The sequence below is a fragment of the Meleagris gallopavo genome, chromosome 12, assembly GCF_000146605.3.
Source record: "Meleagris gallopavo isolate NT-WF06-2002-E0010 breed Aviagen turkey brand Nicholas breeding stock chromosome 12, Turkey_5.1, whole genome shotgun sequence".
Classification (NCBI taxonomy): domain Eukaryota; kingdom Metazoa; phylum Chordata; class Aves; order Galliformes; family Phasianidae; genus Meleagris; species Meleagris gallopavo.
In genome coordinates this window covers 11,976,563-12,003,993 of record NC_015022.2, presented here as the reverse complement: position 1 = coordinate 12,003,993, position 27,431 = coordinate 11,976,563, and the positions used below count along the sequence as shown (strand labels likewise).

At 44.5% G+C, this 27,431-nt stretch overlaps 1 protein-coding gene across 1 annotated transcript; it reads left to right on the top strand.

The window, feature by feature from the left end:
* The first annotated feature begins 1,584 nt into the window (after positions 1–1,584).
* MINAR1 (membrane integral NOTCH2 associated receptor 1) lies at positions 1,585–17,705 on the top strand. Its single transcript, XM_003209521.4, has 4 exons — positions 1,585–1,751; positions 7,443–9,785; positions 11,248–11,502; positions 14,877–17,705. Exons 2-4 carry the CDS (start codon positions 7,488–7,490, stop codon positions 15,072–15,074), a joined length of 2,751 nt encoding a protein of 916 aa, XP_003209569.1. The 5' UTR covers positions 1,585–1,751; positions 7,443–7,487; the 3' UTR covers positions 15,075–17,705.
* The last annotated feature ends 9,726 nt before the right edge of the window (positions 17,706–27,431 follow it).

The following is a 27,431-nucleotide window of genomic DNA, read 5'->3' as shown; positions in this document are numbered from 1 at the left end:
AAACCAGCTGCAGTATTTCACTGTTTCAAATCAGTTTTTGCGGGTAACTCCTAATATCTGCTACTGGTCACAAACAGCTAGTGGAAGCCTTGCCATCAATTATACGTAACTTCTGCGTGCTGAGGGGGAAGTGAGGGAACAACAGGAAGAGCTTAAACTGTGCTCTGGCTGCAGCCTGGGTTTGTTTCTGTCTTCTCAGTATTTGCAGTTCTGAAGGACATGGAGAGCTTTGTGGTGAATTCTGGTAACCTGAAGGCATGCTGTACAAGATGTGGTATAGGGCTGAAGTCATCCAAGCATGCAATTTATAACTAAGTGCCTACTTAGAGTACAGAATTCTCAGAGAGAAGCATGGAAAAGGGGGCTCAAGGACACTGCCTCTTTCATTTCTGTGAAGTGGTGGGTGAGAATAAATTCAATACAAACTCTTTCTATTTGCCAATATCCATGTTTACTTCTTCTTTTATTAGTCGTTGCATGCGTGTGTCTTTATATCAGAGAGAGGGAGAGAGAATAACAAAAATGGGAAAGACCCCTAAAAGGTCATAATCCCACCACCACCATACTGCTGAGCCGTGTCTCTCAGTGTGACATTTACCCTTTTCTTCAATGTATTATATTCGCGCGTGTGTGTATATGTATATATATGTACACTGAATCATGTGCAATTTTTTTCAAAGTCAGTGGAAGGACTTTATGTATCAGTGGGTTTTGGACAAAAACCCTCTCCTGACCCCCTGCTTTTTCTAGAAAAGCAGAGTTATCTATACCCAAGTTTGTCACACTAAGTAAGAGGCAGATGTACACGGCATGGAGTCCTTTGGATGGATTCATTTAGGAGAGAAAACATGATGTTTCATCTCCTGAAGATTACTATGAGATGAAATATGAGGCTTTATCCACCTAGCAACACCTTTATTAAAAACTCTGCAGTATTTCCTGGGTGGCATAGTAAGTTGACCATCAGCAATGAAATGATGCCCTGATGCTGGATGAGCTCTGGCAAGTGAGAGTGCCTCGGTGCCTCATGTGTATCACGCAACAACCGAGGTGCAGATTACCCTGTGCAGCCATTCCCTGTGCCAATGACCCCATCCCAACCAGGGCCACCGCCCCTCTGTGAGACGAGGTTGGTACCAGGGCCCCCGACCCCCCGTGCGATGTGGTTCGGTACCACGGACAGCAGCACGAGGCGGTGGTGTCCTCAGCCCGGCGGGCCCAAAGGAGTGGATGCTCGGGGGAGCGAGGTACCCCGCATCGAGCCACAAGTGGGAAGATACCCCTCCACACCTGCACCCCTTTGTACCAAAAGACCCAGTGCATGGATTTGGGGTGCCGGAAGGACATAACGGGGTTGAAAGCTGGACGCTGGGAGGCTGCAAAATCTGAGAAGGATTTTATAAAGCCCGAAAGATGCAGCATCCCTGGTCGGGCGCCGAGCCCCGGTGCCGCAGCGCTGGCTCCCGCCGGGCCGAACCCCCTCCTGCAGTTGCGGGCTCGGGAGGCGGCGCGGGGAGGCTCGGCTTGTGCAGCCCCCTCCCTCCTCCCGTCCCTCCTCCTTCTCCTGTGCCAACCTGCTACCGCCTTTGTCAGCGCAGCCCGGCGCTATGGCATCCTGCTGGGGCTTCGGGCTCTTCCTCCTCCTCCTCTTCCTCCTCCTCCTTCTCCTCCCGGCTGGGAAGCGGCTGCTGCAGAGGAAGGGGCAGCCCTGACGGCCGCGCTTCCCTGGCAAGAGGCAGGCGGAGCCCCAGGTGAGCATCGGGGGGGACATGCGAGATGGGGTGTAGGGGACAAGTGGTCCCTATCTGCCAGGAGAATGCAAGGATTGGAGGGGAGGGGGGAGGTGACCTCAGCACCGGTACCCCCACAAGTTGGAGATATGGGGTGCAGAATGGAAGCCCCCAGTGCTTTGCTGACACCTGGGGTATCACCTCCTTGTTGGGCTTCCCTAGGAAGGGGAGACTCAAAAATCTTGAAACTCCATGACTTTGGTGTGGAGCATAGTTCCACACAGATTGTTTTGTCTCTAGAGGTGACTACGACTGTGAGCCCCAACCTGGGCCCCCAAATGCCTGTTGGAAATTCTGCACCCCCTGGGTTGAGGAGCCCATTTGAGTGAAGTCAGGTCTAGTGTGTTTGTAGGTTTGCCATGCAGAAATGCATGTAGAGCACAGATGGAATGAATCGCTCATGTTTGACTTGATCTGTATTTGTCTGGCAGTGTTTGCAGTGGTGTTTGTTTCACTGTGCAGAAATTTTTGAGAAAAAATTTAATTTTGGTTTGCTCTGATATAATGCATTGGCAGGACAGTGTTTCTGTGTGCTTGTTGGCAAGTAGTTGGCAAAGAATAACTAGGAGCATATGATGCAGTAATAATTCAAGTAATTTATTGCACAGTTTTAGACTGATTGTTTGCACTTTGCCAGACCATACAGAAATCTTAACCCATGTTACATAACCAAACAGTACAAATAATAAGCCTGATGTTATTGTGTGAGAAAAACCTATGGCAAACCCTGTTTGGCACTGATATGGGGACACGCTGTCTTTACCCACAAGTTCCCTATCAGCTGATGCCCTGGAAGTCTTTGGAGGCTGCTGGATTTTATCGGGGAGCTGAAGTGCAGAGTCTCTTTACAGCATGATCTCTGCTGGGAGCTGGGTTAGCACAATGTGCTTTCACAGGGCTTGCTCAAACAGTGCCAGAAAACAGCAACTTCTCCATTGTCAGCCCACCCCAGGTGAACCTGAATGGGGTCAGCGGTGGCGATGCCCATGAGAATGCTAAGTGTGCATTGTTCCTGTGTAGAACAGTGCCAGTGAATGAGCCCCTCCGGGATGCCTGTCTGCAGCCATTCCTCCCCTCTGGCTCCAGAGGAGTGAATTAAAACCCAGGCAGGGCAGCATGGTGCAGAGCCAACACAGCTCTCTCCACCCTGGTGGTATGGTCTCTCCAACGCTGCGTGAGCCAGAGCTGCTTGAGAGGGCTTTCCCATTCCTATTGCACGGACAGGGCTCTGAAGTGCACTTTTGAGTTTTCTTTTTAAGGACCAGAAGGCAGGGGCAGGAATAAGGCATGTGAGAAGGGACTTTGCTTCCATCGGGTGGAAAGAAAACAGAGCTTGGGGTGCACATCCATCAGCATTTCTTAATGTATGGGCAGCGAGATGTATTTCTGAGTGTGAGAGAAAACAAAAAGGAGCCCCATCTCCATGCATTCCGTGTTTCATGCAGTGCGCCCTGCCTGCCTTGTTTTATTGTATCTGGCGCAGGGAAGACAGCCTGCAAGATTTATGAGCTGAAGCTAATAGTAAAACAGCATATTACAGCCTCTGTATTAATGTTCTCCCACACTGAAGTAGCTCTCTCTTCCTGGGGGAATTGATGTGAGGATTTCATCTATTTGTGGTTGAGGTGATAGTGCTATAGGGTGGCCCGGTAATCAACAACAGCAATAGAACAAAAGCAAACCAAAGGGAGTGGGAAATGATGACTCTGGTAACCACATCCATGTGTGAGCGCTGGGAAATGGGGAGAGCAAATGTCAGAGGCACTGAGAGCAGGGAAGGAAATGAGGGAGGGCATCACGGAGGAGGATAACACAAACTGACTGCCAGCAGTTCCTATCTGGGCTTGTGCAAGGCACCTTTCCACTGCCAGAGGTGGGACTTGGAGATCCATGTTGGGATTGGTGTGCCCCAAAGCAGTGGGGCAGAGTTTGGGCTGAAGCTGTCATGCCTCAGCACTGGGTTGAGCCACCAGAAAAGAGAACAGCACGTTCTCCTTGTGATGGAGGCTGCCATCCTCTTGGTATGTACCCCCAGAGGCTGCGAGCAGCTTTGTGGTAAGATGAGAGCTCCTCTCGCTGCTCTTGGTGCAGGGCAAGAAGGCATTGATTTGCGGTGAGCCTGGAGCTCATCTGTGCACAGTCAGAGCCAGAGTCCATCGACTGCCCGTGCAATATGATGCTGCACGGTCCACACTGCGATATAATTGTGCGATTAGGGCTGCAGATGTTGGGGCTGAGGAAGCTAAGTCCAAGTAACTCTCCTGGAGTTAATAGAAGAAAATCATTAAGGATGAAGTGTTAAGTGGCTCGTTTGATCAGAGGCTGTCTTGCTGAGGATAAATAAGCTGGATCTTGTCCCTGTGCCCGGTTAGCTTCGTGTCTCTGGAGGATAAAGTTGGTCTGGGGGGGCTGAGTGTGAAGATAGGGCAGGAGGACTTGGGTGGAATTGAGGCCATGTGAGCACCCCCCCTGTGCTGATGCGCTTGCTGTGGGTGCTTTCATTTTCTTTGCTGCCTTTGACTGGTTCATGACTCTGTGCCCTCTCTGAAAGTTCTTCCTGTTCTTATTTTGGAGCTTTGCATTTACCTGCCACGTCCAGGTCTATTCTGGTCCTACTTTGAGACGTGATGAATGAACATGGCCCCAGTGCTGGGGATGTGGCAGCTCCTACAATGACTTGTCAGGAGGCTCCTGCCTCTGTCACAGGCATAACAAGAGACAGGAGACCATAACGTACCACTAAAAGCCTGGGCACCAGGTTTGCCTGGAAACAAGATTTGGAGGCTGTCATATATAGTCCTTCTGGGGTATTGCATCTTATTTTATTCTCGCAGCATGAATCTGTTGTGTGTTCCACTGGCAGAGTTTCTGATGCTCTGACACAGAAGTGCTCCCACTTCCATGTCCAATCTGAAGCCCAATGAACCTTTTACACCTGAGCATGTCCCCACTGGAGAGCTGCTTGTGAACGGTCAAGGAGTGAAAGGGTAATGATTCCAGCTCCCATCTAGCTTGCTTCTCCTCAAGGTCTAATTTTGCAACCTGCCTTTTCTCAGCCTCAGTTGTGCAAATTGGCCAAATTCCCACCTCAACAGGATCAACAACCCCTGTTTCAAAACCTCTGTCACCTCTTTGTTCCCATCCTGCCCTATTAGCTGACTTACCAGCACCTTGCTGGTGCTGGTCCAGCTAAGCAATATGAGACCTGGGATTATGTAGAGCTTCCTCTGAACCCTACTGAAGATGTCAACACTCAGCACTTTGAAAAGCAGGCTGCACCTAAGTTGTAGGACAAGAGGTAATGGCTTTAAGTTGCCATTAAGTTGCCAGGGGAGGTTCAGGTTGGGTGTTAGGAGAAGTTTCTTCTCAGAAAGGGTGGTGAGGCACTGGCACAGGCTACACAGGGAGGTGGTGGAGTCACTGCCTATGGAGGTGTTCAAGAACCTTGGGGATGTGGCACTGAGGGCATGGTGGGAGTGGACTGATGGTTGGACTGGGTGATCTTAGTGGTATTTTTCAACCTTAATGATTCTATGATTCTATATACTGGATTCATGAAGTTTAGTTACCTTGCAGGAAGTTGAAACCTCTGATGGGAGGGGTAGTGTAAGAATGTTTTTTTGTGCAAAATAAAACATTTTGGGAAACTCTACTTGGGTTCTTTTCATTGGCATGAGAGAGCAAAAATGGTGCACTGGGTAACATAGGGGAAAAATGGGTTAATGACTTTAAGAAGTATTTTATTCCAAAGTGACTACTTGTATATTTTAGCAGAAGGGTGAATGGGGAGAAAGCAGGACTCTGGCAGATTGGTGCAGGCAGAGCAAAGTGTACATCAGGCTGTGAAAATGCATGTCCAGTTGTGGATTTGGTGAGAAGCTGTGAAGCTCCAGAAGGGAGGAGATGTTTGCTTTTGCTTGTATTCAGCTCTGAGGTGGCAAAACAGCAGATTGCCACCATTTCCACAAATAGCAGATTTATAGCATGCTGAAAATTGAGTTGCTGCGCTGGTCCCCTAGTTGCTGGCCCCACATGTCAAGTTAATTCTGGGAGCACTTGGTGGCTTTGGTGGCAGATTAGAGCAGCTTGGACTTGGCTAGGATGCTTCATTTCCTAATGGTGACATGTCAGAGAGATGCAAAGGCAGGGTGATAAAGAGGCTATGCACAAGCACATTCAGTTGATAAAGAGGAAAAGGGTACAACCATCCTCCTGCAGCTTTCAGCATTACTTTCTGCAGCTGAGCACTGAGCAATATAACATTTTTGCTCTCCTGTCAGTTAGCAGAAGAGCTGTGCTGCTGTGCATAATACGGGAGCTTTAAAAGCAAACATGCTTGCAGTGGAGGTGCCTGAAAATCCCTGTAGCCACTGGTTTCTGAGTGTGGTGTTTACTATCACAGGGACACATTCATGCCGTTGCTACTCCGCTCCTGATTGTAGGCAGCAGGAAGGTGCTTCTGAAATAAAAAGGCAAATCTGCATGGAGATTTCCTTACAGGCAACTGCTTTTCTTTTTTTCCCTGTGGAAGGTGCTGCTGTGGTGTTGGCTGTGAAAGCTGCTGAGCGCTGGCTTCTGACACTGATAGTGATCAGCAGCGTAACATCAGGTCAAGACCAAAGGCCACAGCAGAGGGAGGAGTTCAGTGTTTCTGCTCAGTGCTCAGGAATTCTGATGTTTTTGGATGGGGGTGACTTTTTAAAGGACTAGTAAGGAACCTTGCAAGCCTATCCTGTGCTTTGCCATTCAGATAGATATTCTGCACTTGGTGTGGATGGAGATACTCATTTTCAGGGACATCTAAGGGTGGGAATGAATGAGGGGAGATACCACAGCTTTTGGGGAAGGAGAAATATTTGTGTCACTCCTATGAGTAAGAATAATAAGTGACCAGGCATAGGAATTCATAGGAATTGGCAGATTGCAGCACACTGCGACCTGCCTAGTCCTGTGAATTGCTAGCATCCTTTCCAGATCCATAACAGCCAGAGGTTGGTTCCCACTCTGAAAGCACGGTTTTACAACCTTCCCAACGCATTGCTTACAATAGCTGTGCTTGCTTGAGTTATTCCTGTTATTCACAGAAATGTGCAGCCTTTTCTCCCCACCTCTGCCCTGTCTCTTCAGGCTGGTGAATGGAGCTGCATTGCCCAGCTTTCTCTGGGAGCACATCACTGAAGAGGATGTGCTCCGTCCTTGATATTTCTCAGCCTTCAGATGCTCCCTGATTGGCAGGCAGCCCTCTAGCATCTGCTGGATTGGTTTCAAGATTGTGAGATTTTTTTTTTCCTTAACTCTTTCTATTCTTCTCTCAATTTGTGAAAGCCCAATAGCAAGCAGGTTGTCACAGTACATCTGCCACGAGTTCAGCCCCTACAAAGCTTCTACTGTTTATTCACTTGCTCATTTTGGCAGATACTGACACAAATGAGCTTCCTTGGATGAAATCCTGCTTCCATTTAAGCGTTATTGACTTCATTGATGCTAGGATTACAGCCTTGGAGGTTGGAAACTTGAGGCTGGGTTATAAAACCGATCCCTTGATTGCATGACTAGAGAGTCAGGTCCCATCTGTGGCTGAATTACAAGGTCCTGGGCATTATCTATGGGTGACTTACAATCTTTTCTGTTTGCTGTTGTGTGTTGCTGTAGAAGTGGAACACAGTTTCCAGATAAACGGCAAAATACGCTTAAGCTATGGAGTCTAACCAGGAAACCTCGCTCTTCCTGGTGAAGATCTTGGAGGAGCTGGACACAAAGCAGAATACTGTTTCTTACCAGGATCTCTGCAAGTCACTCTGTGCAAGGTTTGATCTGTCCCAGCTGGCCAAACTCCGTAGTGTGCTGTTTTACACTGCTTGCCTGGATCCTAATTTCCCAGCAACTTTATTCAAAGACAAAATGCGATGCACTGTAAACAATCAGCAATCAAAGAAAATCATGGTGGCAGCAGATATAGTAACAATATTCAATCTCATACAAATGAATGGGGGAGTGGCCAAGGAGAAACTTCCAGTTGCAAGGCAGAAAGTGAAGAAGAAGGAGTCCTTTGAGTCATGTAGGTCTGACACGGAGATCTGCAACATGGCAGAGTGTGTGCCGAACTGTGAGCTGAGTGAGCAGGATTTCAGCCAGGGCTTTGCAGTCAGAAGGTCTTCAAAATGCAGGAAGATGGACTGCAAAGACTGCCAGCAGTTTGTTCCCTCATCAGAGCCCAACTTCTTGCTTGGAGTTAACAAGGAGATGAAGGGCCGGGCTGCCTCTCTGGACAGGCTGCAAGCTCTGGCATCCTATTCCATTGCCACGTCTCCACCGTGTGAGATGCAGAGCACGTACTTCCCCATGAACATTGAAAATGAATCTATTTCAGACCAAGACTCTTTGCCTATAAGCACGGGCCTGAAAGAAACTTTCATTTCAAACGACGAGCCATTTGTGATGCAGTCGTGTGTCCAGAAAAGAAATATATTCAAAGAAGATTTTCATAATCTGATTACAATATCTCCCAACTTAATACCATCCAACAAAAAGCCAGAAGATGGACACAGAGAGCCTCAGAACAGAAAAGAAAGCTCTAAGCAGACTTTTTTCAACCATAGCTTTGAAATGCCATACAGCAGCCAGTACTTGAATCCAGTTTATTCTCCTATACCAGATAAAAGACGAGTGAAGCACGAGAGCTTAGATGATCTTCAAGCTTCAACATATTTTGGCCCAACAACTATTCTTGGGCCCCAGGACACCAAAAAGTGGATTGGAAAGCCAACCAAACAAACTGCCTGGCCAGCTAAAAGCTGGAGTTTAAATACTGAGGAGGTACCTGACTTTGAACGATCATTTTTTAATAGAAAGCAGTCAGAAGAGAAGCCACGGTATCAGAGCTCAAACAACCCATCTCCAAACTTCCCTTCAGCTGACAGACATCAGTCCTACCTAAATCCGAAGGATCAGCAACCCATTATGCAGACAAACTACGCTGTGAAACAAAATGGACACAAACCCAAGGAAATTCCTTCCATTCTAGATGTGGAAAAGCACGAGCCAGTCAAAAAGTTTAAGGACAAAAGCATTAATTGTACTTCTGTTCAAATCTTAAGTATTGACAGAACCATGAGTGTTGGGACACAAACGGAGCAGCAAGTCCTGGACCATAAGAAATGTAAGGATTTGTGTGCACCTGGCCAAGCCAAGTATGCAGAGCGGCACTCTCTTAAGCACTCGGATGATGACTCTGAAATAGTGAGTGATGATATCAGTGACATTTTCCGGTTTTTGGATGACATGAGTATCAGCGGGTCCACAGGAGTGATGCAGTCTTCATGCTACAATAGCACTGGTTCCTTGTCTCAGGTGCATAAATCAGACTGTGACAGCTCACCTGAGCACAATTTGACTAAAATCTCCAACGGGAGTGCCTGCAACAAATTAGATAAAGTGGTCCGGGCAGATATCAGTAACGTGGATGATGAACTGAAAACGAGTGTCTGCAAATTAGTTTTGAGGATTGGTGAAATAGAGAAGAAACTTGAATCGCTCTCAGGTGTCCGAGAAGAAATCTCCCAAGTCCTGGGGAAATTAAGCAAGTTGGATCAAAAAATTCAGCAGCCAGAGAAGGTCAGCGTACAAATAGATCTCAACTCATTGACAAGCGATGCCGCGTCAGATGAAAGTAATTCCCCACAGATATTTCAGTGCCACAACACTCCTCATGGGAGCAAACTAGAGAACAATCCTGAATGGTGCTGTTCAGATGCCAGTGGAAGTAACAGTGAGAGTCTTCGAGTAAAAGCCTTAAAAAAAAGCTTATTTACTAGGAGGTCATCAAGATCATTAACAGAGGAAAATAGTGCAACTGAATCCAAAATAGCAAGCATTTCAAACTCTCCTCGAGACTGGAGAGCCATTACTTATACCAACAAAGTTGGCATCACAGAAGAGGAAATGAAAGATAGAGATGGAGGAGAAAACAAGGACTGGCACAGGAAATCTAAAGAGGTAATTTCAACCTTAACTCCCATAATAAACACTTAAAAATAATCTAGTTATGAATGTTTTCCGTAGTCACCATGAGCCTCAGGGTATAACAATTCTTTGCCCTGCCATGTTATTCCTATCCTTATTGTTATCGTAATTGAGTGATTTTGTACCTACATATTTTGTGCTGAGCGGCTGCAATATGGTCAAGTTGTTCCTAAAAGCACTTTGCTCTTTTGAAAAGAGAGAGGAGTAATTTGGGTGAAGTCTTTGAAAGAAGATGATGTTCATCATCATCATGTAAGGAGGCCAGGTAATTAACTTGGTGAAAAAAGCATGAGGAAAATTGTTACAGTCTGAAATTCTCCAGAGGTTGGTTTAAAAGATGGTTTGAAATTGCATGGTGATGGCTGTTATAAGAGAAGCGTATTTAAAAGGCAACAAAATATATTCATGGTTTCAAATCATTCAGGAAAAGAATCTTTGAATGTGCACCATGAGATGCAAACTGTAGTTACGTATCTGACCGTCACAGTCATTTACAAATGTCTTAAACCCTCCACTGTCTTGTTTTGGTCAGTCAGAGGACCTCTGACCATCTGTCCCAACCACTAGCCACTGCTGCCTTCACAAACATGCCTACTGTGGCTGTCCTTGCACAGGGCTAGGATTGCTGCTCAGCTACAACTGCATACTCCATGGGCAGTTGTTTCAGTTTCAAGGAAGTGAAGGCTGGTAGAGGGCACTGGGGATCCTACAGCTCCGTTGTCTACCAAGAACATAAGATGGCTTTGCTGTGACTCCTTAAGATGGGGATCGAGGAAAGAGAGGATGACGTTTGGGGACAAGTCCAAAGGGATGAACAAGAAGCCATAAACCATGGGTTATTAGTGGATTGCAGAAGGGGAAAAGGGTTGCCCTTAGTAAGCCCAACTCACAGCATTTATGTACATTCACCTGCCCAGGATGAAATGCTGACTTTGAAAGTCCCTTCCTCACTTCTGCGGTAGAGCATGGATCATGTTGAATTGGTTCAACGGGTGGTTGAACCAATTCAACAACGGGGGGAGTACTCCAGGACATCTTCCTGACAAGATTTGATCTGGAAACACAAGTCTGGAAGCTTGCATGGGGCTCCTTAGCTTTACCAGGTCAGCTAGGATTTCCTGTGTGTCAGGGCTATTTTCAGAATAGTTTTATAACCTGCAAACGGTACAAAACCTAAATTTCCTCTTTGCATCTTCTTTGTGCTCATGCTGTGGAAAGCCAAGTCTGTAAAATACCTCTTTGATCTGGTTGTGAGAAGAGGGTGGGCAAACAGATTAAGGACAAACAAAGCCTTTGTTCTAGCTGGTACTTCTTTTATTGTGACCTATGCAATATCATATGGTGAGTCTGAAAGGGATATCTCTGTCCTCTGTGTTTAACTCCCTCATAGTCCTGTTTCTTTTCTTTTCTCAAATTCTTTTGAACCCTATTGCAGGCAGACAGGCAATATGAAATCCCACAGCCACATAGACTCCCCAAACAGCCAAAAGACGCTTTCTTGATTGAACAAGTCTTTAGTCCTCATCCTTATCCTGCATCACTCAAGTCACACATGAAAAGCAATCCGCTCTACACAGACATGAGGTTGACAGAACTGGCTGAAGTGAAACGTGCCCAGCCATCGTGGACCATAGAAGAATACACGAGGAATTCAGGGGATAAAGGCAAGATTGCAGCACTGGATCTACAAGTGAGTCCCGTTTTTTTTTTTAATGTGAATGGCTTGTTTGTGACTGGATATTACTAGAATATGCATTTAAGAAGGGATTTGGATAGCTCAGAAAGGAGCTATTTAGTGTTGAGCCACTAGTCTGGCTGATCCCTATCCATCCTGGCTAAGAACAAAGAAAAATGTGGATGTTTGATTGCTGAATGATGATCCTTGCCGGGTTGGTGCTCCCTCTTATTCTGTAATGGAGAAATGTCTGGTAAGTCAGCACAATATTTGTAGCTCTAACAAAGACGACGGGGATAACGGGGTGCGGAGATGAACTGCTCCCTTCTCCTAGCAAGGCAGTGGGCAGAATCTGGCATTGTTGCTTTTTCTTTCATCCTCATTCTGTCTGAATTGTTCACAGAGAATTTGTGTTAATGCTTTTTCCACTTTGGAAACATGAAACAAGATATTTGTAGGAGACATTCAATACTGTAACTCCTTCTGAAACACATCCCTGTTATGGCATTGAAGAGGCTGTTGGAACAACAAGCTCACATGAAGAGCAGATCAGTTAATGTGTCTTGTTCTCATTTTAGTTCAGCTTGCAAGCGTGTGTGCCTTTGTGGTAATTCTTCCAATAGTCCCTGTTTGCCTGATTTTGGTTCATACTGCAGAGTGCCAACTGAGTTTGTTCCTTTTAAACTATATTGCGTATTGTGTTCCCTGAGCAAATGATGCACTCCCAACCACTAATGGGCCAAACCAGGGGCAGTCCCAAGCCACTTCCCTCCTTCAAAGTCAAAAGGGGAGGTCCAGGGTCTTTCCTGCTTTTCTGCTGATCTGCTCCTACCAGGTTGTACAACTTGTTAATGCAGGCATAGCTATATAGCTTAAAAAGAATACCAAAAAACAGCAGAGTTGGTTAGTGGAAAGCAAACTCAATTTTGGGTTTAAATTTTCCCTAATCACAGTATATTTGAAACTGCCGTAAGAAGGGTCAGGCTGGATGGGGCTCTGAGCATCTGATCAGCCTAGGTGTCCCTGTTTATTGCAGGGGATTTGGACCAAATGACCTTTAAAGGTCCCCTCCAGTTCACACTATTCTATGATTCTATATAGCAGCATGCAGAGCCAGCAGGGGACTGGTGCTGACCTCAGGCATTCTGGGCTGCCTGCAGACGTGTGCATGCCCCAGAGCCGAGCAAGCTGCCTTGGTTAGCTGCCGGGCTGGCAGTGTTTGGAGCACACTGACCTACAGCCCAGGGCTGATCAGCAGTGCATGCAATCCCCCCCATAGTGCTATAGTGCAACTTGCGTGAATGCTCATGAAGGAATTTGGGCACAGCATATTTACTTCCAGGCTCAGCTCTCGTGAACACCCTTATCCTCACTAAGCTTTGCTCCTTGCAGTGACTGAAATGTGCTCAGAGAAAAACCAAGCAGCACAGGGACCTCAGCTGTGTGCTGCTCTCTGGGATTTAAAAGCATCAAGGAGGTTACCAAATTCCTTCCCTTGTCATTGCAGCCCATGTGCTATAGTAGGAAGAGGCTGCAAGCAGTTTATCTGCAGCAAAGCAGCCTTTATCTGCTGAGCAGAGGCAACTGGGGAGGTGATATTTGGAAGCACAACTCCCCTGGGAGAGGTGTTCTCCATCTGGTCCTTGTAGGACTGCTTTCTTCCATGTAAGCAGCTCTGCACGACTGTGAGCAAACCAGAGAAAGCAGCTTAGTGCCATCATTTATCTTTAGGATAAAGGTGATAAAACTTTACAAGTTTGATTCTCTCCCCCCAAAAGGACTGTAGGAATTGCATCTACTCCACAAACCTCGCGTCTAGACTTCATAATAGAGCTTACTGACAGACTTAAAGAACAGATACAGGCTGAGTGGGTTTTCCTCAGTGATTAATTTTATTAGAACTGAAAGTAAATACATTATGCTTTAATGAACATTCCTACATCTGGCAATGAAATGGGAAAGGAAGCTGATTAACAGTAATGGGCCTTTTTAATAATGCATCCTCCTTCTGAAGTAGTTAAAAGGTCAATATCAATGCAGAGGGGTCCAAAAGTATAATTCCCTTGAAGCATAGTATGGCTGTCCTTGGTTTTGTTTATACAGTTGTTTGCTCATTTAAAATTTCTCCTGATCTTCCTTTAAAGCAGAAATTGCAGAATTGCATTTGTGTCAAAGGCAGGGAGTCTGGGTGAGATCCCAGTGCTTTGTCCTGTGTATCACGAGGCACCGTCAGGATGAATGGTGCAGCATGAAGGCTCAGCTGATGGTCTCTGCTTCAGCTGTCATAGAGATCTCCTTTAAACGATCATGAAACTGCTGCTTAATTGTTTATTTCTGAGGTGGCTATACAATCCTGCCTTGGAATGCTCCTTTGCATAAAGCAAATAGTGCTTTCAGGCAAAGGAAGGTTTCAGCCAGTAGCTTGTGGCCACAAATCTCAATGAGCCAATTAAAGGCTTACCCAAATCCCTCTCAAGTCTGATGGAGTTTCTTTGTGCTGGGTCCAGTGAGCTTTGCATTGGGCCCATTATGGCACAGAAATGTGTGTTAGAGTATTCTCACTGGGAGATTTCTATGGGGAATATTCCTCATTTTTTAAAGAAATGGCCTTTTGGATACTCAGACACAGGAGACAGTTTTTAGGAAAAGTGGTCATTTTTCAAAATGTTTCTTTTCTCTCCTTTTTCACATTTTTATTTTCTTCTACTAAATACAGTACAATGCCTGCTGTTTGGGTTTTCCATTTTTCCCCATTTTTCCCTTGGAGACAGGATGGAAGGAAAAAAAAAACAACACAAGGTGGAAATGTAAAGCTCAAAGAGCTCAAAAAATTATAATAAAGAAAAAAAAACCAGGAAGAAAAAACCATAAGAAATAAAACACTCAGAAAACCCCAATGTCTTGAGCAGGCCTGTGTGGAGTCAGAAGTTGGACACAGTGATCCTTATGGGTCCCATATGGTTCCATGGTTCAAAGTTAGGGTTAGTTTCATAAAATGTCAGTTGTAAGGAGGGTGTGTGAGGAACCCTTTCTACCCACTGGGCTTTAATAATTTAGAAAGCAATGACAGCCCAGTTGCTGATGTCTCTGCTGCCAAAGAGATTAAAGAGATCTTGTTTAAATGCCACCCAAGATGACGATGTTTCCAGCATATTGGAAGTACGTTGGGTATTTTGCAGCAGAGTAATGCCATTGAGGGAGTTTATTTCTTGCAGTATTTTGTTGCCACTTCCATCAGTCGTATGGAAGTGGGATTGGGAGAAATGGAGTTGGAGGGATGTATGGAGCAGCTCAGTTTATCCTGACAGCAGCTGGGAGGCGTTCTGGCTTTGCTTACTTTATTGATGACAGATCCCAGGCACTTAAAACTGTTTCCTTTTAATTTTTAGACTCAAGAATCTTTAAACCCGAACAACTTAGAATACTGGATGGAAGACATTTATACTCCTGGCTACGATTCCTTATTAAAGCGGAAAGAAGCTGAGTTCAGAAGAGCAAAGGTGTGCAAGATAGCTGCCCTGATAGCAGCGGCCGCTTGCACGGTGATCCTGGTCATTGTAGTTCCCATCTGTACAATGAAATCCTGAACCCACGGACAGAGCCGTGACTGCAGCTGGGCGCATCTCAGATAGCTCACTCCCTGTTTCAAACACCCCGTGGCAAAACTGTAGAGGAATTTGCTAAGGAGGAAAGTTCTAAGGATATCCTGATGGAGAATGCTGTAAATGCAGACAAAACATGAAATGATGAGAGAAAACGTTTTTTTTGAGAAGTGTTATTTTAAGTAATGGTCCGTGAGTGTGGCAGAGCTGTTGGAAACTCGGTTAGATTTTTATGCATTTTTAGAAGTGCAATATTTTTTTTCCTAAAGAGACAATATAATGTTTTCCAGAGACTGATGAGAATCCAGAAAAAGGGTGAGGTTGTCTGAGCTATGTTGCATTCAGTGGAGGTGTGAGTACCTGCAGGAAGAACTGTATAGAAGGGAATGTTCTATATGCATTACATCGGGAGCTGCAAATGTGTTAAAGCTCTCTACAATGTAGAAAACTCTGAATGTATTGTATTTATTTTATAGTATTTATGCATATCATGATCATTTGATTGAAAGCAGACTGTGTAGCCATGAACAGAGTTCATTCCTATGTTCAGATTAAAAAGGGCTCTTTATATTTGGTCTTGCCCTAAGACCCACTATCATCACTGAGTACTTAGATAAGTGCAATGTGCTGCAGACCAAAAAGATTATGTTCTAAAGCAATCAAAAGAAGTTTCAGTTGCTTCTGTTGAATAACATTTGCATAGAGCTGGCAAACATGGCTTGCCGAAAGGGTATTCTTTACCTCCGCAGACAGTGGAATTGTCTCAATTTCACTCCTGCCAGCAAGCAAAGCTGGCAAATCCAAGCAACGCTCTGCTAAAGTTCTTGCAAATGTAATCTGAACAGTTATAATTTTGTCACAAAGTCTTTGTGCCTTTTTTTAGACTGTAGATTAAAATAGAACGGTTTAATTTTGCTATTTTAAGCCCATAACATAAATCATGGCATAATGGGTACTAATGGAGCTTCTTTTCCCGCAAGCCTTCTATACAGTTCAGCTTGCTCTTCAAATTGCAGGGCTGATGGTTACTGAGCACTTATATTAAGGGCACAGTTTTTCAGCACTGGTTGAAACTTGCTGTTAATGCAATGCATTCAGCGCAGGGAGCCCTTCTGCTTCCCTAGTGCTAATGTACTTAAGAATGATGGTTGACTCTACTGGGCAGCAAGAAGTCTGTAACCCCATGAGAAACATCCATTTAATGCTTTATCCCAAATGCACATAGCAGGTTAAAAGGAATTCTCAAGCTACGACAGAAACTCCCTGTCATGGTGTGTGTAAGTAAATACCCGGACAGTATTTCTCTTCTGTCACAGATAGATGGGAAAAAATATCTAAAAAAGTATTTTCAAGAATTAATGTGATCTTGCTGGTTTTCTAAGAGAAACGAGATCGTCTTAGTGAATGCTTTTTACGGAAGGTGATTTGGCTCCTTCACAGCCATGTAGTAGCTGTGAGAGCATCCCCTGCCATCCCTCTCTGGGTTGATGGGATGCACTGCCTACACCAAAACCTGCACCTTCTGGTGCAATCCTGACCCAAATCCTGTGTTTTTTTTTTTTTGGTTTTTTTTTTTCCTTTCCTATTTCTATACTAAGATTTCTCTTTCCTTCCAGGTGCTGCAGGATGGAGTCACAGTAGACAGGGAATAATTCACACCATCTATTTTGGGCTCCCCTAAGGCCTTCTATCACCATGTGATTCAGAGCACCTATGTTTAGGAACTCAGCTTCCATATGTAGTAAATATAGACAGGTAGAGTAACCCCCAGGGATGTTTCAGAACTGCCAGCAAGATGTCTAATTTTAGACGTGAATACTCTCTGCAGGGCCATTGCTCTGCATTTTACCTTATGCACAATTTATGTTGATTGTAGATGTAGAAATCTCACTGGTTCCAGGTAGAGACAGGAAGTCCTAATGTTATGTTGGCATCAAGGAATTTTTGCATTAGGGACATCAAAGATCCCGAGGATTTGGGAGGAGATTGAGTCATGAACCTAAGAGCTCAGCATCCCAAGTACCCCTTATTTACTGAAGCGCTTTTGCCCATCCTCCCATTGCACAGAGGCAACCTATCCCACTGAAGCAGCATGCCAGCACATGGTTTGGCACAAATCCCTAATTTGAGCTCCATTTGGCTCTCGCAGTGTGGGAGCATCTCAGCAGTGCTGGGAGCCCACGGGCAGTGGGGAAGGCAGAGCCCGGCTCCACCTCCATGCTCCACAAATACCTCCGGGAGCCACTACTTTGCCTTCCCTTATAGAAAATGGGCATCTCTAGGCTTCCCCTATGGAAAATAGGCATTCCATATCTTCTCATTGAGTTCCTCATCGTTGCTTAAAATAGATAAGGGTGGTGCAGTGGTGGCTGCTGCTGCCAGAGGAGAGCAGCCCAGGAAGGAGGGGCCCTTCAGCCCTGTGCAGAATGTAAAAACAAGGGGAGGTCCTGCAATAGAAACCTGTGAGAATATTGTGGTTGACCTTGTGAACCAGTTATCAGCTCGTATATGCTGTATACTACATGATAGACTTTTGTATTTAAAAAGAAAAATAAATTAAAGCTATAGGTACATTGTAATCCTTGGTGTGATTGAAAAAAAAAAAGTGTCTTAGATTGTATTATTTAATTAAAATTATGATGAACACATTGAACTGTTTTTCGTATTTATGCCTTATAAACTTGATATACTATACATGATAAAATGCAACTGCAAGAGTTACAAAAATAAATAAATAGTATTCTGGGGGCAAATCCTGTTTACTTTTCCTAAAACAGGAGAGCTGCAGAAATCAGCTCCATAAATCATATGTGTAGAAGAGCAAGAACAGAATCTGTCCCCAGATGACTTTTTAGGTATTTTTTTTTTTAATGGGGCTTTGGTTAATGTACTATGTAATAATTTTATTTTATAAAGTAACTGTACAATGTTGCCTTTCGGTTCATTTAAATATAATACCAAATAAACTTGAAAATTACAGTGTCCCAAGTTTTAATGAAGCAGTTACAGTAATTTATTACCCCATTGCTTTTCCTCTTTTTCTTTTCCAGGAACATCAAGATAGCCATGGGATGTGAGCATCACAGTGTTAGATAACTAAGCACTCCATCTAGTTCTTGGCGGAATTGCTAATGGATTTCTCACTTGTGAAATAATAAGATGGCAGAAGATAATGAAAAATGAGTTTGTTGGGTTTCTTTAAAAATCTCCTTTGCATTACATTGTCTGAGCTTTTGGGAGATTAGCTCTTGACACTAATCATAATATTTCATTTTATAGGTTATTTCATGACTGAATTATGCCATATCAATTCTTCTAACAAGGTCATGCCTAATATTTTGGAATCTATTTCCTTTACATGTTTGTGCAACTGCTGTTCCTTTTATCTCAGTACAACAGATAACTGTGTATAGTCACTTACCTATCAGCAGGAGATTCATTTGCTTAGGATCTCCATCTGAATTTAATTTGTTGCTTTTGACTTGTTAATTGCAAAATGACATTGTTGAAAATTCCAGGTGTTGTAACTACAAGTAATGTGGCATCAGAGACCGCAAAGAGGAGCTGCAGAAAAGACAATGTGTGTAAATGGTGAACAATGACAGGAAACATAGTAGGATAAGACCCCGATTTCTTCATCTCTGCTGCATAAACCCCATTTATGCATTGCTTTAGCAGTCCTGTTGAGGATGGGGCTGTTGAGTTCTCTGTGTGGTGTTCTCCTTGGCTGTGGGTTGGGCTGCAAACCAGCACAAGTTACCTTGAGAGAGACTATCCTGATTCTGGGGGATTGTAGCATGGACTCATATCAGTTTCAGACTTCTCTCTTGTACCCATCAAGTCCAGAAGATTACAGGTGAAAGCGCCCTCTGAATTTTTATTTTATAGTGCAAATCCAGGAATAGGAACTGTCATAATGATGCTAAATGTGGCCAGCTTCATGCCAAAAAAGGTCTCTGGCTCTAGTTCCTTAGCCAAGAAACTGAATGTATAGGATATATAGACCTTATCTGTGTCATCATTGTGCTGGAAGGCCAGGAGGCTGCCAACTTTCTGCAGCCATTGCTGGAAAGAGTCTGTGAGTCTCAAGGTTGAAGGAAGCTCTCACGTGCAATGCTGTATCTTCCACAAGGACACAGCCCCATGCAACCTCTGATGCTGTGAGTGTATTGCTCACACCAATCAATTGTCCTGGTTGAATAAATTCTTCATTTCAAAGAGAGCTTTGGTGAATGGTTCTGCCTGACACACAAAAGAGTCACAAATGAAATATCGGATCTCTGGGCCATATTGAATCACAGTGCTCCTGTGACTCCGTCACACCGAATCCACAGACCGAAGAAGAGAAAGCAGCCCAGATTGTCTGCAATGTGGTCCTATTTAAAGGAAAGGTCAGTTGTGTTGGTGTGCGCTTTGGGAAAAGGCAAGTGTCTGTGGGAGTAATTATAAAGATGAGATACTTCCTTTAATCTGATATTTTCTTAGTTACGTTTTCAGGAAACAGCGTTATGCCTTAAAAAGCTCTGTTCTGCCAGTAATCGTCCAGGCAACTTCACTTCTGATGACTGCATGGACTGTTCAATCTCTCATTGTTACACAAATCCTCACAGACCTCTTAGAAACTGGAGCAACTCTACAAAAAAAAGGAAGAATCAAGCTATCAGCAGCCCAGCTCCTCCTTTTTAAGTAAGTTCCTTTTGATTTTGTTTCTCTCCTGCAATATGGTCAAACTGTCTGTGAGAGTCACAAATCCCTTCCAAAAGCAACGGTGCACTCATCCTTCCTAAAGCTGATAGATGGAGATTTTCAAGGAGGTCTCGTAAATAGTCCTGTATGAGCCCAGCTCAAGAAGGCAGGTGAGGAGGCTTGCGTTCCCTGCTGGACCAGAGAGGTTGTACATGAAATGTAATGCATTATGTGGTTGAGGAAATGGCTGGGAGTATATGTCTGGAGATACAATTGCTGCTGAGAATGGAGGCTTTTAGAAACTAAATGTTCTGCAGCAGTTTCTTCCCAATTATCCATCCCTAGTCATGCTTTCCCTGCCCTCCTTGATCTTCGGAGCTCTCCTTGTCCCATTGATGGGGCTGGCAGCCAAAAGAAAATACAGAATTGGAATCTGGAATCTCCTCTCACTGACTCCCAAAACATTGTGGAAGCCTGGAAATCACAGAGTTATGAAGATGCCCCCTGTTATCTTTAACACTGGGCTTTATGGAGGTTGCACTTCTACACCACTCTACAAACAGAAGACTGAAACCTGATTTAGTTTATTGAAGACAAAAAATAAATGGGTGAAACCTTTTAGGTAAGAGTGTGTAGTTCTGGTAGTGTGTAGATTTCTGGTGCTTAAAAAAAGACGCCCAACTCTGCTATTCACAGAGTGAATGTTCTCTGCTCTGTTCTCTGGTACAAGCTGTGCTATCTACACAGTTTCCATCACACCCTGGGACTCCAACTCATGCCCTCCTCGGCCACATGCAGGTGTTCCCTGTGCCAGAGGAAAGGGAAAAGGGAATTACCTGTCCTGAAAAAGCCCTTCCTGGGAGAAGGATAAGAGAAATGCCAATTATTCTGCCCGCCCTGGAAACGATGGGCAGTCTGCTCACTGCTGAAAAGCTTTGCTGTGAGTTCTGCTTTAGTGACAGACAAATCTCTGTCTGCACTGAAAATTCTCCATCCTGCCAGGCTGATGTGCTACTTGCAGTAGAACAAATCTTTATTGTTCTGAGTGTTTTTCCCCACATAAAGGTGAGAGGAGAGGGGGGAGGGCCAAGGAGGCTGAGTCATTTGTATTCTTGCCTTGTCTTGCTAATGAAATATTGCTGCTGAACTTTACCCTGTCTTTCCTGTTCCTTTTTTTTTTTAAATTTTTTTTGCAATGGTTACCTTTTAAGAGGCTCATAAAATTGCATTATGAAAATTTATGACTGTGCAGTGAGTGTGTGCAAGTGTATTAATTCTCTTCAAGGCCGATGTCTTGTAGCTGTAAAATTAATGTTATGGTGTGATTTCTAGTATGGCTAATTGCTATTCAGTAAAGCAGAACTCCGTGTTTTCTCACCTTATGGCACTTAATTCCTTCAAACAGCCTTTCCTTGGGGAATTTCCCAGGTAACTGTCAACAAAGGATATATGCACAATATCTATATATTGGATATTAGGAGAAATTTCTCAGAAAGAGTGGTGATGCATTGGCACAGGCTGCCCAGGGAGGTGGTGGTCACCATCCCTGGAGGTGTTCAAAAACTGTGGGGATGTGGCACTGAGGAACGTGGTTAGTAGGCATGAGTTAATGGTTGGACTAGAAGATCTTAGTGTTCTTTTCCAACCTTGATGATTCTATGATTCTAAATATGTATTTTTCTCCATTTATTTAATGTGGTTGAAGCATTGAAAAATCTTGTGAGCTTGTTCAGCTGGATTTGAGCTCCTTTGGATGGGGTTAGTTGAAAGGTTCAAAAGCAGACATCTTTGGATGCAGTGGGTTAAAAACCTGCCTCTTAACCACAGTTAAATCCTGCACTGTTTGAAAGCAGCTGAACCTAATGATAGGTCAATAAAAGCTCTGATCAGTTGAAATTACCTACATTTATCCTTACGTTTTCTTACTAAGTAGGAAAAAATCCTTTCTTGCTAGAAGGGTGGACTGGTATTTGTATCCTTACTAAGGGAGAAAGATGTGTTAATCTCTTATTCCAACATCCAGTGATGAGGGGTTGTTGTGTACTGGATGAACAGAGCTGCTTGGGGAACAATTTCAGTATAATGGGATAAGAATTCAAAGGGGATCCAGTGCCACTTGCCGTCATCTTCAAGGCTTTGTTTGACAGCCAGCAGAAAAACTATGCTCATTGTTGTGGCCCAATGGTCATACTGGTTATGGAATGAGCAATGTCCTTGTTGTCTGTCACAAATGCAACCCTGACCACTTGGGACTCAAAGAGAAAGTGTGAAGTGTTAAGGTACCAGATTTACTGGAGCTCAATGGATGGGCAGTGAAATCCAAATTATCATACAATCATGGACTATCTCAAATAGGAAGGAGCACATAAAGACCATTGATTCCAGCTCCTGGGTCCAAAACGCAGAATCACACAAAAAATCAGGCCCTATGTCTGAGAGCTTTGTCCAGGTGCTTCTTAAACTCTGACAGCAAAGTGCCATCACCACTGCCCTAGGGAGCCTGTTCCACGCCCACCACTGGGTTCTGCACCACTCTGGTGCAGAAACTTTTCCTGATAACAAACCTGAACCTCCCCTGATGTATGTGAGCCTCTTGGTCCCACAAAATGAGCTCCAACTGTGGTAGGACCTGGGCTCGTGTTAAGTGATTGCTAGGCAAAGGAATGAATGATGGCAGCCAGCAAAGATCTCTTGGTGGCAAAAGATATCTGTTTGGGTGCTGGAGCATCTGTGCTCTCCCAGTCTGTAGGAGTAGCAGCCTTGTTTGGGGGCAGTGGCACTGGTGAAAGATATGAGCTGACAAAAACAAGGCATCCCTGGGATAGAGGGACCACTGAAAGGCAATCATGTGCAAGCTCCCAAGGCAGAACTGTATGCCTTGTACGTTTTGTTGAGATGCTTGATCTCCATGGGCTTTCATTTTGTGCCAGTTATTCCGTGTGTGACTCCTCAGGCTCTTTCTTGGAGAATTTCCCTCAATTTCTGTTTCTGAAGTGCTCAGGAAAATGGGGGCCGGATATGGGCTGAGATATCTTATCGGCATTAATGCGTACAATGGCATTATTGTTATCATAGCCACAGCCAAATCTGAAGCTCTGGAGGCAAGGAGTGATACAGCACCTGGGAGGTGCTCAGCTCTGCTTGTCGAAATGTGCCATGAAAGTGATGAATGGCACCAGGAAAGCATTTAAGGCATTTAAGGAAGGAGAGTAGAGGAAGCACGATGCTCTGCTGGGTGGTGGTGCAGGAAGGGCAGGATTAGCACCGCAGGAGCGAGGCAGGAAGCAAGCATCTGCTCAGGGCTGCCCAGATCAGAGCACAGTGGGAACATGAAATCCTTGAACTGGTTATCAAGGAGCTGGGAACTCCAGGATACTGTACTCGGGGGGGATTTTTACTACTCAGACATCTGCCGGGTAACAAATGCAGCTAATCATGGAGATAATGTACAGCCCTAATTCACTACAAATTCTCTCCCATATGTTTGGAATTGTATTTACAGTAGGGAGGGAGCAATGGTTATTCATGAATCAAGGTGAACTGAAGAGCCAGTGCAGAGATGGCCGTATATTACGGGAAATACTGTGTGACAGGCTGGAGCAGAATCCCGCTGAAAGCAGGGATGTGTTTCTGGTATTCTAAGAAACAAACATTTCTGTAATTACTGATTGCTGTTACGTGTGCTGACGGAACTCTTCATTTCTCAGAAACCTCTGCTGACCTTGAGGCACAAGCTCACAAAATCTACCTCCTCCAGTTCAGTTCTGCTGATCAGGAGGGTGAAAATGATTAAGAAAAAGGTAACAAAGGAATGGTATCATAGGAGAGGACACTGTTCTGTTGACACTTCTTCATCTGCAGGCAAAATTTTTGCGGTCTAACTCAGTTTGGCCCCAAAAGAGCAATGTGAGCTCAAACGTTAGTGATATTGGGGTGGGATGGAGGTGTTCCAGCTAGTTCGTGGTGGGTTTCAGTGCTTTTTGCTCCCATTGAGTGATTCCCATTGTCCTTACCCTTGGAGGCTGTTTTGGTAAGGAGGCTGTATGTGGATCACAATGACATTACTGCTTATTCCTCATTTATAGTTGTGAATATGCCACTCTGTGGACACTGGTCGCTGTAATACCCCTGGCCAGGTGTGTCCCCCACTGGTTGAGCTTTTGCGCCATTCACTGGCAACAAGAATTTGTGGGTGAGAAGGAAATCCCTCAAACAGCTGCCTGAAATAGAGAAAGAATAAAAAGCAATGAGAGGGGGCTGCAAAGCTCTAAAAATAGGAGCATCTTTTAAAAGAGAGCTTGAAATACCTTTTCCCTTGTTATTTTCCTTGCAGGAGCCCATGTTCGTGCCGCTGGTGAGAGATGGATGGGCCAGATTACACCATCCCACCCACTGCATCAGCGTATGTCCTTGCCATCGCTGTCCCCCATTTCCACATGCCCTGTCTGCTTCCTGCTGGAAATCTGTCTGCAGAGCAGAAGGACTGAGATAACAACCAGCTGTGAATGAGGCTGTCTGTCCTCAGCTCTTGGTGGTCCGGTGCGTCAGGAGAGGACTGGCTTTGCTGGGAAGATGGGGAAAACATTTTGGTGGGGGGGGGAACCACCTGCCCAGGTTGGATCTTACTTTGGACTGAGGAAGGATTGGTGAATTGCAGCTTTTTAACATGTGCTGAGCTGTACATAAATGCCTAGGGCAGGTGCTTTTTTCCCCCCTAAAACATTAATTGATTAACTTTCCCCTGTTCTTCCACCAATGTTTTTCTAAGAGTATTTTTAGTGTTATTGATTTTTTTTTCCCCTGTATATTTCCGAAGAAGTAGAGAGAAAATGAGAGCAATTGCTCTGTTTTTTGAAAGAAATAGGCAAAACAGGAAAATCAATGCCTTCTAAACTTTCCTGGACAAGGGTGAAATTCTGGTGCTATTGAAGTCCAAGTTCCCAGCACTTCTGCAGAGTCAGTATGTCACTCCAAGCACCCTGCAGTGCACCTGCATTCTGTGCTGTGGGAAACAGCATTCAGTAGGAAGAGACAGTCCTCAGATCCAGCTGCCTTTAAGGCGTCACACACCCCTGGGTTCCAATAGGACCAGACCATGTAGATTTGATCTTGGAGATCTTTCTGGTCAAGTTTTCCCCTTAGACACAGAGCTCACAGTGTGGAAACTTCTCCTATGTAACTAGTGAGGATGAGAATTAACTCCTGTAAGTTGCAACAGGGGAGCTTCAGGTTAAATATTAGGAAAAATTTAATATTCTTAGAAATAGCAGTGTGCATTGGCACCGGCTGCCCAGGGTGGTGGTGGGGTCACCAACCCTGGAGCTGTGCAGGAGCCATGGGGATGTGGCACTGAGGGATGTGGTCAGTGGGCATGGTGCAGGTGGGTTGATGGTTGGACTGGGTGATGGTCTTTTCCAATCTTAATGATTCTGTTCTGAAGTTTGTTTGTTTGTAATCAAATGTATTCCTTAAAAGCTCTGTCAGGTCATTATTGATTTCCTTACAGCTCCAGTACTGATGCTGTGAGCTCTCGCAGTGCCCAGGGTCGCCCCTACTCTTCTTCTCTTCATCACAGACCTGCTGGCTCTGTCTATAGAGACAACATTTGTTGAAACATTTTACATCGAAGTGAATACCGATGCTGAGAGGATGTCACAGCAGTGCAAGTCAAAATGTGCAGGGAATGGAGTATCTTGACAGATTTGAAAGGAACACTTTAGCCTGTGCATGGGAACATGTCCGATGCCATTATGCGTTAATGGATATGATTTATTTCAGGAAAAAGAGGAGAAGAGAACGCAGACAAATGTAGAACCGATGATGTATAGGTAACAACACTGTTTGGAATATAAATACAGACAAACAGCATATTTGTTGCCGATGGTGCAATGTTCTTTCAGATAATAAAGCCATTTTGTAACTATTTGTCTGTGTCATGAGCTTGCACACTTTGTGTCTCAGTTTTTCATTTCTAATGAGGCTTTCAATCCTGAATATTTTTTCTTAGATCAACAAAAATGATTTGACGTCCTTTTTGCAAAAGGCTTCTGTTTGAAGTATTAGAACGTCCTGTTCCCACATCGCTTCCTTCTCTTCCCCAGATCTCCCCTAGTTCTCCTTTATCAGCCAGACAGAGAGGAAAATACCTGCAAATAGAGATGTATGCTTCTATATTTTCTGTTGTTGCTACAGAAAATGCTCCTCTTGTTTCTGTGGCTCTGCTTTTATGCTGCATTTGGCAAGAGCGTGTTGCGCTGCTTTTCTGGAATCTCAACATGAACTTGAACCTGGGGAAAGCATTGTTTTGCACGTGTTTTTTGACTTTTTGGATGACTTAGTATGGTAAGAGTGGTTCATCTTACTTTTACTACAAGCTACTGTAGCATAAATGTAATGGGAAATAACAAGAGAACTCTATTTTCATTTTATTTTATGAATATAATTGTATATGGGGATTCTTTTTCATCATGTACAAATGAGCTGTGTCTTTTTTAGGTGAATTACAATCATGGAAGGGAAAAAACCTCCTGGGAAGTGAAGAGCTGCATTCAGGGCAGGTAAAGGACAGTTTTTCCCCCAATAATACTGAATTATCTGCTCTTCTCTTAACAGGTTGCTATAGGTAGTAACTGATCAGAACAGAATAAAATTCATCAGGAGTAAGTTTTACAGCAATTCTCTGTTCCACTTAAATATGTGATCAAAAGATGATGCCACTTCAGAGGAGCATTTTAAAACAAGAGCAAAATCTGGCAACTTGTTACATGCCCTCAGTGACTGTAGTCCTAACCAGACACCTTGATCATGGCTTCCTTCGCCTCGTTTCATGTTGCTTACAAAGTTACTCTATGCAAAAATGTCGTGACTGATTTACTTTAAGAAAGAAAAGAAAATTCATTCTGAAGGTGGGAGACAGTTGATCTTTGGGCTCGAGTTGAGCACAGATTGTTAACAATCTCTGTGCAGACTTAGTGCAGGGGATGTGCCAAGTGACTGACAGCGGGGGCAGACCAGAGAACACCAACGTGCAGGGCACCACTGTAATGAGGTGGAAAGGTGACCTGCTGTCAGATTTCGTTATTTCAGACTTGGAGATGAACTTCCCTCAAAACTGCTTGCCATCCTATGCATCTCTGCACTAACCCTCCCATCAGCTCTATCTGCTCTGCTACTTTTTGAGGCATTCTGGAAGCTCCAAGTGAAGCCATACACTGAAGTGATACAGGCTTCTCCCTGCAATGCCCTGAAAGGAGGTTGTAGCAAGTTGGAGGTCGGCATCTTTTCCTACCTAACAGTGATAGGACGAGAGGTGATGGCCTTAAATTATGTCAGGGGAGTTTTATATTGGACATTTGGACAAAATGCTTCTCAGAAAGAGTAGTGATGCAGTGGCACAGGCTGCCCAGGGAGGTGGTGTGTCACTGTCCCTGGAGATGCTCAAGAACCGTGGGAATGTGGCACTGAGGGACGTGGTCAGCGGGCATGGTGGGCTGGGGTTGGACTCTGTGAACTTAGTGATGTTTTCCAGCCTTAATGTCTCTATGATTCTCCATGGAATTTACTGGAGCAGTTCAGCCTTTTTTGAGAATTAGTGCTAAAGGGAATGATTCAGGTAGTGCCAGGTTGTTGTTCTGCAATCGCAGCATTGCACTGCTG

Excerpts from the sequence above, each read along its gene's own strand:
- MINAR1 (XM_003209521.4), top strand. The coding sequence starts at position 7,488 with ATGGAGTCTAACCAGGAAACCTCGCTCTTCCTGGTGAAGATCTTGGAG. Across the intron at positions 9,786-11,247 it reads GGCACAGGAAATCTAAAGAG|GCAGACAGGCAATATGAAAT; the intron begins GTAATTTCAACC and ends ACCCTATTGCAG. Across the intron at positions 11,503-14,876 it reads TTGCAGCACTGGATCTACAA|ACTCAAGAATCTTTAAACCC; the intron begins GTGAGTCCCGTT and ends TTTAATTTTTAG.